This window comes from Triticum dicoccoides, chromosome 3A, assembly GCF_002162155.2.
Source record: "Triticum dicoccoides isolate Atlit2015 ecotype Zavitan chromosome 3A, WEW_v2.0, whole genome shotgun sequence".
NCBI classification, from domain to species: Eukaryota; Viridiplantae; Streptophyta; class Magnoliopsida; order Poales; family Poaceae; genus Triticum; species Triticum dicoccoides.
The window spans coordinates 21,212,342-21,222,046 of record NC_041384.1 but is presented as its reverse complement, the minus strand read 5'-3'; the positions used below and the strand labels follow the sequence as shown (position 1 = coordinate 21,222,046).

The 9,705-nt window shown below is 43.1% G+C and overlaps 1 protein-coding gene and 1 pseudogene across 1 annotated transcript; both read right to left on the bottom strand.

Annotated features, from left to right (window-relative positions):
* The window catches only part of LOC119271783, an 87,771-nt pseudogene that overhangs the window by 66,560 nt on the left and 11,506 nt on the right, over positions 1-9,705 (bottom strand).
* LOC119266774 (Bowman-Birk type wound-induced proteinase inhibitor WIP1-like) lies at positions 468-1,022 on the bottom strand. The gene has a single exon (XM_037548054.1). The coding sequence runs from the start codon at positions 964-966 to the stop codon at positions 646-648; it is 321 nt and encodes a 106-aa protein (XP_037403951.1). The 5' UTR covers positions 967-1,022; the 3' UTR covers positions 468-645.

Below are 9,705 nucleotides of genomic sequence, written 5' to 3'. Positions count from 1 at the left end.
AGCATGTGATTTGTGCCTGTTTGGCTAGCTGTGAGTGTGCATGCCCTGAACACGTACAACTAATCTAAAATTTTGACCGAAACAAACTTGTGGACACATAGGATAAGCAAACACTGCTAAGGAACTTGTGGACACGTACAACTGACCAAATTTTATTTTCAATCAACTGACCTCTAGCCAGTCACATATGATAAGCAGACACAGCTAAGGAACTTGCAGAACAATGTATGTTTGATATGCAGACAATATTTCATACTCCGACTTGTGACCGATTAATACTAGCTCTCTAAAATAATGTAAAATATCCTCACGGGAGAAAAGATGCTTGTTGCCGTCGCAAGAAATGATCAACCTAACACGTCAAATATCTTGTGATTCGGTGCATCAATAAATTTCCACAACATCGTGACTCAAGCCTAAAGGAACTATTCCACCAGTATCTAGAATCAAAATTGTGGAGATTGCCATGATATAACCACCAATTTTATTGTGTCAATAAACACGTAAACAACGACTTACTGTTCCGCGTATAACATCGATCGAAAATCATCCAATCCCAATCCTGGCATACATGTCTACTGTGCACCGTAGCACATATCAAATCACAGTAGCAGCTAGCGTGCTGCTTATTAGCTACTTTCATCTTCAGTGGTTCTTGCACGGATTTTCGCACAGACCGAGGAAGGTGTCGGTGCACCTGAACTCCTTGACAAGGTTCTTCTTCACAACGGCGCATCGCTTGCAGACAGGGTCGCATATCTTCACGACGTCATCGCATGTGTAGAGGCCCGAGGAGGAGTTGCAGTTGATGCAGCACCTTAGCTTGCCCAGGTTGAGGTCGATGGCCTTGCCCTCACCCACGGACGTTGCATGCACATCTCCGTTGCACATGTCCGGGAGGATAAAGATCCCCATGACCAGAGTGGCCTGGAGGACCATGATCACCATCAGCGTGCTGCTCTTCATGGCTAGCTACTTCCAACGATTTATATGCAGTACCGAATCTGCTTCGCATAGATGCCTCTGCTTTTGTTGGCGAAAGCGCACCACAGCAGCTTCATGTATATATAGGAGTGCGTTGAGGTCTCAAGACATAGAATTTTGCAAACTCCAGGATGGAAATGGAACTATTTTTATTGTTTTTCTTGTTTGAATGCTTGTTAAACAAGTCATGGCCGGGGATAGAGATGTGGAATGGTCTTTGTTCTCTTTCATGTATTGCCATGTGATTTATCGCACTATTGTATTGTTATATTGTCTGATCGAGCTATCGTATGCTCGTGCGTCATAGATTAGCTCAGATTGAAAGTAAGCTAATCACCCAAAAAAGAAAAGGAGTAAGCTGATTGTAATCAAGACAGCTAACCACAACGAGATGCGTATTCTAATTAACTGGCGTCATGCTCACGCGTCGCTGCACACAGAGATATATTATTGGTTATCAACAATGCCAAGTGGTAGACCAGTTCTTTGTGGCCAGCACATAAAATGAAACTGAAAATCATTATCCTAACAATTTAAATTACTATATATAGGGAACTTCCAAAGAGTGCTTCAGCAAATACTCGCCAGGGCACAGCTTCAATTACTAAGTGGCATGTAATATATGACAAGACAGTCTTCAAGATTGACAAAATATTCAGATCACACAAGCCTGTACTGTACGAAGAAGACCACGGCAGTACACCCCATGGTGCAAAAATGATGCCATGAATATTCAACCACGTAGGTTGAGCACAAAATAGAGAACTTCATACATCTGGATATTATAGTGTGCCAAGGTACGGTCATCCTTCATTTTCTTTCCGTCAAATATGAGGCTCTGCTGGCACGGGGGAATGCCTTCCGCAGCCCAAATCTTCTCCTTGACATTATAAACGGTATCTGTGCTCCTCACCTCAAGATTATAGAAATTTTGCCGTAGCGTCTTCACGTAGATCTTCATCATCCCTCTGGGACACCGGCTGTGTAGGACGAGGAGGAGGGTGGCGTCGTTGCGGATGTTGAGGTCCGCCAGGGTCCTGCCTTCTTCTTCTTCGTCGTCGAGCTGTCTGTTGGCGAAGATGAGGCACTGTTGATCCTTGGGAAAACCGTGCCACTTGTGAATCTTGGCCTTGACATTGTCGACTGTATCTGAGGTCGTGACTGCAAGGTTCATGGCCCTGCCAGTCAGTGTCTCGACCACATGGATTTGCATCTTCTCATGGAGCGGATGGAGATGGAGGCCAAGAGTGGATCCGTCACGGACGCCGTAGTCCGCCAGCGTGCGGCCGTCGTCCAGCTGCTCCCCCTTGAAGGTAAGGCGCTGCTTGTCCTTGATCTTCGCCTTGACGATGTAGATGGTGTCTGATGGATCGACCTTGAGGGAGATCGTCTCGCCGGCGACAGTGTCCACGAGAATCTGCATCCTTTATTCGCCGGACTAGTTTGGCTCAGGAAAGCTATATGAAAACCTGCGATCTTCCTGAATCAGGAACACACGAGAGCACCTGGTTGGTTTTCTGGTGCTTACAGAAGAGGGTATCGGCCGCTTATATTGATGCAATAAGAGAACGTGGGTAGGTCTGATTCCGAGCTGGACTCTCTGAAACAACCTGTCCCGAGTACAACTAAAACACGCCCTAATAATAATTCTTCTTGTAAATTAATTAAATGGGCCGTGTCGTGCTGTCTAGCCGGCCCATATTTTGCTACCCTCATCGCCGCAACTAAAAAAAAACCCTCATCGCCGATTCGGGATCGATTCCAATCGCCGCTGCCGCCCGCCGGCTCGCCTTCTGTCCCCGTCCCGCCGCCATGTCGGACCAGCTCAGGCGCTGTGCCCGTCGCCCATGGGTGCTCACCAACTCAAAATGCCACATCGGCGACCGTGACAACGCGACCACCGCCCACGGCGTCACGAGTCAAGGGCGCGGCGTCAAGGTGACCTTCGAGCTCGCGAACCCGCCGGCCGTCTCTCGCTGCTTTGTCCACTGCCCCGACATGGCGGAGAGCCGCTACGGCGGAGATCCCGTGGTTGTGAGCTCCGCGGACGCGTTCGTCCTTCTCGTCATCCCGTTCACCGACCGCTACGGGTGCAGGGAGCACAAGGATTTCTTTGTCTACAGGGCAGGCCCGGGGGCTCCATCTCTCCGCCTTCTCCGCGGCACCGCCCACTGCCGCTGCCCCGAATACATCACGCTGGCCGGCGTTGTGCCCCTTGGCGGCGCCGATCTCGATAGCAAAGACTACGTTGTGGTCTTCCCGCGTTGCAACAGCTACTATACCAACCTCGATGTGTACCGCTCCGATATCTCTGGGTGGCCGTGGCGCAACCAGGTGGTCAGCATCGCCGAGCACACGACCAAGTACCACAATCACGAGGTAATAATGCGGCACCAAGGCACCCGCGTGATCTTCGCCGGAAGGGGAACACTCGGCTGGGTCAATCATTGGCATGGCATTCTTTTGTGCAACGTGTTAGACCACCGTCCGGTCATGCATTTCATCCAATGGCCTGTTCCGGTCCCTTGCAATCTGGTGTCGCGGTTTGGCATGGGAGTTGACAATATCTCCGAACGGTCGTTTCGTGACGTTGTTATAAGCAATGGCCTTATCAGGTTCGTCGAGCTGAATTCTTCTTGGCGTAGTGATAGCCGCAATGAGAAAGGGGTCATTGGCCAATGCTGGACGGCGACCACATGGAACAGGGAGATTTGCTCAAAGAAGTGGCACAAGAGGTTCATTGTCAAGGCTGATGACATGCCTGTAAGCTGTAACAGGTTCAAGTTACCCTAGCTTATCAGGTGGCAAGAGGTTGAGCTGGGATAAGGTGGTTCACTATGCGCCCACTCTTAGCTTGTGCGACGACGATGTTGTCTACATCATGGCTAGACTGGATATCCGCCCTGCGGTTGCATGGATGCTTGCCATTAACATTAGAGAGGGAACACTGAAAGCGGTCAAGAAGTATTCTGCTGAAAAGATGCCCGGTCTTGAACCGACATATGTTCGGTGTGCCTTGTCCGACTACCTCAAGCAACGGAGAAGGTGATGGGAAAGGCGACCTTGTGGAGAAGTCAGTTCTAAATACTTGTATCCGCAATCTTGATGATTTATAGCTTCCCTACATATTAGCAACTTTATAGCATATGCTTCTTATTGAGTTTTATTGGGATGAAACAACAAGTTTATTCCTCAACAATGATAGGGTTGCATGTGCTTCTTATCTTTCTTTATGACTTGAGATGAGTTACCAGAAATTAACATAACATGAATATCAAAACTCCTGACTCTTATTGGCTTGGCGTTATTGTCATTAGACAAGTATTAGTTGAAATGTAGGAACAATGCTGGAATTGCAAACTCTTTATGGTTGAACTTCAGTTGCAATTTACAACAATGTTCATTCTGTCCGCTTGATTATGATGCCTCAGCCTAAAAAGCTAGTAAGTTCAGAGCTAGATTATGGTACCTCGAGCAATTATCCTACAGTCATACTGAAGCAAAAACATAGCTGACAAGATAAAGCAATGAGTATAATTTGATTTAGAGTTCAGAACAGGCCGTCTTACACCTATCAGATGAAACTCAGACTGCTTCTGTTCTTCCTTCGGTAACCTTATACGAAGTATGAAATTACTTACCCTTTCTAACAAGGTCACTTGCATATTTTTTAGTTTTTGCAAGCAAAAATATGATGGACACACACAATTAGTTAAAGATTAGCGCTCTTAGTGAGGTGGGCATTATTTGTATAGAAATAATTGGCGGTGATTGATGAAGAGATTGGTACGAACTATACTGTAGTATGGATATGTCTTATGAACAACAGCGTGGACCCTCTTTCCATTCTATCATAGAACTCACAACCTACATATGGGAATAATGGTTTCAGTGAGGGGAATATTGTATGTCGAGATTGTCATACTTTGTCTTTGATTCTCATGGAAGATGGGAAATATGACCATGTACATGTCTAAGCTGGGCATTTCCCTACTTCTGTAGTAAGTAATTGATTGCACACTGGAGAGGGACACCCATCTATGATAATGGTTGTGCCTTTTCTTAAGAGTTGGTACAGCAGCGTTTTGTTGGAAGGTTCTAGACGACCATTCTCTAGTGCCAAAAGGCCGAAAACGCTGCTAGCCACCTCATGGCTAGGTATGGTCATATGGACGGACGAACTGCACTTTAAGTCACACAGTCATTTTTCTCTGCAAAAAGAAAGCATTAATGTTCCTGATTGAAAAAACCGTTTTGCAATTCATATTCTTGCCCTAGTATTATTAATGTTCTCTCTAGGTACATGACACCGACAAAAGAGAACTAGTATCACTTTACTCAAAAAAACAAGACGTACGCCAAAGTCCAGTTTGAGAAATAGCGAGTATGTTGAAATTGTTGGGGTGTCACTCGGCTTGGCTCAGCCTATTTTATGTTTTCCTCCCGCTGAGTACATTTTCACCGCCCAATTTCTGCCTTGTTTTTTTGCCGTCACCCTTTCCATTTTTTCAGCTGGTTTTCCTTCTAGGTTTTCTCAGATTTTTCTCTCCAGTTTTTGCTTTCCTATTTTTTTTCTGTGCATTCCTTTTTTATTTATTTATTATCTATTTTGTGGTATTGAAAACTTTTTCTTAAAATCATGAACATTTTTAAATTTAACACATTCCTTTAAAATTTATTAACTTTTTTAATTTACAAACATTTAATAAAGAATTTGAACATATTTAAATTGGTGAGTCACATATTTTAATCCAAGAACAATCTTTCTAAACATTTACAAACATATTTTTGCAATTTTTTTTCTAATTTGTAAAAATACCGGGTAGCCGGTTTTCTAATGGAGCTAGAATCAATCAGTTTCCAACTTGTTTTTCCCGAGCGAACAATATGATGATTTTGTTCTGCGAAGAGAGCCGCGCAAGTGCTACTGGGCCCGTCCCAAGTGTGCGATATGTAATATTGGCTTGTGACACGTCACTTTTGATTCCTGATCCATAGTCAACATAGGTTAAGGCATGTAATTTCACTCTGATGACATACAAAATGTTGAACAAAAGGATATATCATGAATCCTTTAGTTTGGAACTTCACATGGTGGTCATCAACCTGCTTGCTTGCACGATTTAGCTACTAGACAGTTGGTGCAAGCGCAAAACTTTGCAGTTATGAGTGGTGCAAACGCAGGCATATCATGTGCCATGAGAAGGATACGACCAGAGGACATCTAGGGCAGTTGAGGCTTAGGTGTTTCATTTTAGTTGGCGCATCTCAAGGAATACTAACTTGTATCATCAGTTTGGATTCTGATATATGCATTTTAGTCTTAGCATTTTTTTTCAAAGATGCAAAACATGTCTTTTGGTAATTATTGTCAAAATGATGGTCCTTATTGCACAGGTTCAAGTTTCTTATTGTTAGTTCATTAATTCCAAATAATAAATAGCTACTCATTACTTGATGCATGAAAAACATTCTACTTGTATATGTAGCATAGCAGCCCCTTCTGGTGCCGGTTCTCTGTTCTCTCTAGTGAGTGGAATGGGAACTCCTAATCTGGTCTCAAGTGCCATTACATCTGGTGTGGATTTTGCGGTATTTCGGGGTAGCCTTTTCATGGTAATGATCTAGACATCTCTGTTGGCTATTTCCATTTGGATTCGTTTTTCTATGCAGTTCATGTTGCCACTATATTTGCATAGTTGATGAAGGGTCAAAATGTCGTCCTGTTGCCTTCTTCTAATGTTTTGAGGTATGGATTGGAAAATTAATTAAGTGAGCGAATGATGTTTTACCTTTCATGTAGAGATGACGGTTTCTTATGTACATTAGACGAAGCATGATCAACTTTAAAGTAGCTACGACATGTGCCTCACAGGAGCATTATGAACCGGCATTTAAGTATGCACTCCTAGAACATGGCCATATGTGGGAATTTCCATCAGGCTAGAGCCTTACAGGCCTTAGGTCTCCAGAAAACATACAAGAAGAATCTTGGAGATGGAAGAGCAACTTTGTTGTTTCATGGAAGTTGGGTGGGCTAAAATAATTGATCGCATTTTGCTCAATGGCATAAATAAAACACATATTGTGTTGATACCATTATGGTCAAATGAAAAGGAATGCTTATTTTTCCCGAACCTTCTATTTGGTTTCCTTGTCATCAACCTGCAACTAGCTGATATGTTTGCCGACCTGATATTCTTATCACGTAATAATTCTGCTTATGGATATGTAGATTGGCAGAACTTCTCAAAGCCACAAGGTGTGAGTGAAGCTAACTACTATTCCAGGGCAAGGAGCATGTTACAAAATCTAGGACTCAAGAAATCTAAGAAGATTTGAAGAAGTGGCTGCTCGCTGATCATACCTTTGCCACTCCTTATTGAAGGGTACATTTATTTAGGTTCCATTATTTGGAGTAACTGGCTTCAAATATTTAAGTAAAAACGGATGATGATTTCGATGTATAGACTTGTGCAGTCTGCCCATATAAATTATTTTGACCCAAAATATTATTCGAGATAGCACAAGATATTAGTTTATCCAATCTATCCAGTGGTGTACACGTCATCTGCATGTTGATCTTCCATGTATTTAATTATGAGCAATTCCATGTATCTGGAGTAATTTTCTTTCATTTCTAGGATTTTGTACTAACAAAATTACATTGTATAGCAGGATTGTGAAGACTCGAAAGTGCTGATTTGAAAGAAGAAACAATAGTCAGATCTAGATCAGTCGATCACCCAATGTTCTTACATGTAGAAGTTATCCTATGTATATATGGGATTCTTGCTTTTCTCTACTGGAGCCTCCCAACCCCCACGTCGCCTCTCCCTGGCGGCTCGGGGGAGCCCTAGTTCCCAGTTACCGGCACTCCATGAAGGCCGCCTGGACTAGGATCCCCGCTCCTATTTGAAAGGCGTCCGGCTTTCAAGACGATGATAATAGTTAGCCAACTTTTTCCAATATCATGAAATAGCATGCCCCGGGCTAAGGTAACTCCAGTGAGAGAGAAGTGTTATGGGTGACCATATTGCGCAGTTGAGAGAGCAGTCGTGTATGTGATGCAAGTGAACGTGTGCAAAAAAGTTGTGGTAAAGTTTTGTTGTTCGTTTCGTCGTTGACCTTATCTATGTTTCTACGATGGCCTTGAACACACTCATTCTTCAGCGTAGAGAGACCTTGAATTGTGAGGTATCATTACGAGCTCAATATATAAGAGTGTTATTCTGTGAAATAACTCGAATTTCAAACCATTCATTTGCTAGAACTACTCATGCTAGGGATGTGGGAGCATCAACTCCGTTATTTTGGGCTTTTGAGGAGGAGGAGAAATTGTTGGAATATCTATGAAAGAGTCCTGGGAGCCGGGATGCATGCCAGTTTCATATGACTTGGTGGAGTGGCACAAGATCTATCTCTTGGCCTATGTCGAGATATTGATTCTTCCACACAACAATTTGCCTCTCGTCTCGACGAATTAGAAGAGATGTTCGGTGGTGTAATATTAAGAGGTCATGCGACATGAAGACATTGATAGCAATATTGGGGAGTTCCCATCAGGTAACAAGCCAACAATGGTTCCTCACGCCCCTACAAAAGCATGCATATGATGTCAGTGAAGATTTTTGTGAAGCCTTGGATACGAAGTACCCAGGGCTAGGGTGAGCTAAGGGGGGACAACGTAAGTGAGCGAATGTGTGTAAGCCCAATCAAAGATTCCTATTCTAGGCAGGGTGGGCCATAACCCTACGAATGGTGTTGATCCTACGGACCGTGAATGGATTCACCTCTGGGTTCTAGGCACGTTAGAACCGCATGAGTTCACTGAGCTGGAGCATGGCCCGCCAAAATAGGCGTACGTTAGATGCCATTGATGGAACATGGTAAGCCCACCTTTGTCCATATGAAAGTGTTGCGAGCACATAGAGATGTGGGTAGATGAAGTCTCAAAAAGTGAAGGCCGAGCTACAGGTCACGTGACTGTGGTTTTTTCGTTTCTCTTCTGTGGTTTTTTGCTTCCAGTTTTTACTATTTTGTCCGGTTTTTTGGTTATTTGTTTTTTTTTCTGTTTTGGTACCTTTTTCCTTCCATTTTTTATGTTTATTTTTTATTTTTGCGTATTATATAAAAAATTCGCCACATAGTATAAAGATGTCGTCATATATATTAAGAAAATGTTCAACGTATATTATGAAAAAGTTCATTTGCATACAAGAATGATCATCACGCAAAAATGTTTGTCATATATTAAGAATTGTTCAACATATACCCCAAAATGTTCATTGTATATTTTGAAATTTGTTCATCGTATATTCAGAAATTGTTCAACTTATACCAGAAAATGTTCATTGTGCATTAGAAATTTGTTTAGCGTCTTTTTAGAAAAAAGTTCACTGTATTTTGAAACTTGTTCAATGCATATATTACACAAATGTTCAATGGGTCGAAAAGTATTCAGCGTATATATTCATATTTTCACAAAATGTTCGACATAAAAAACCAAGCAAAACTAAGGATGCTACAGCGAACCGGATGGTAGAGTATCATTTTGCTGCTTTTCCCCCGCAAAATAAAAGAGTATCATTTTGCTACACTACCAGAGCGCTACAGTATCTCTGCATATCTTCTTTACTTGAACTGCAAATGGACCGGCCCAGTTCAATCACTCCTGTGCGAAGCCACAGCTTTCTTGATGCACACGACTTCCCTCTCGTT

Coding starts and splice junctions, on each gene's coding strand:
- LOC119266774 (XM_037548054.1), bottom strand. CDS start 966: ATGAAGAGCAGCACGCTGATGGTGATCATGGTCCTCCAGGCCACTCTG.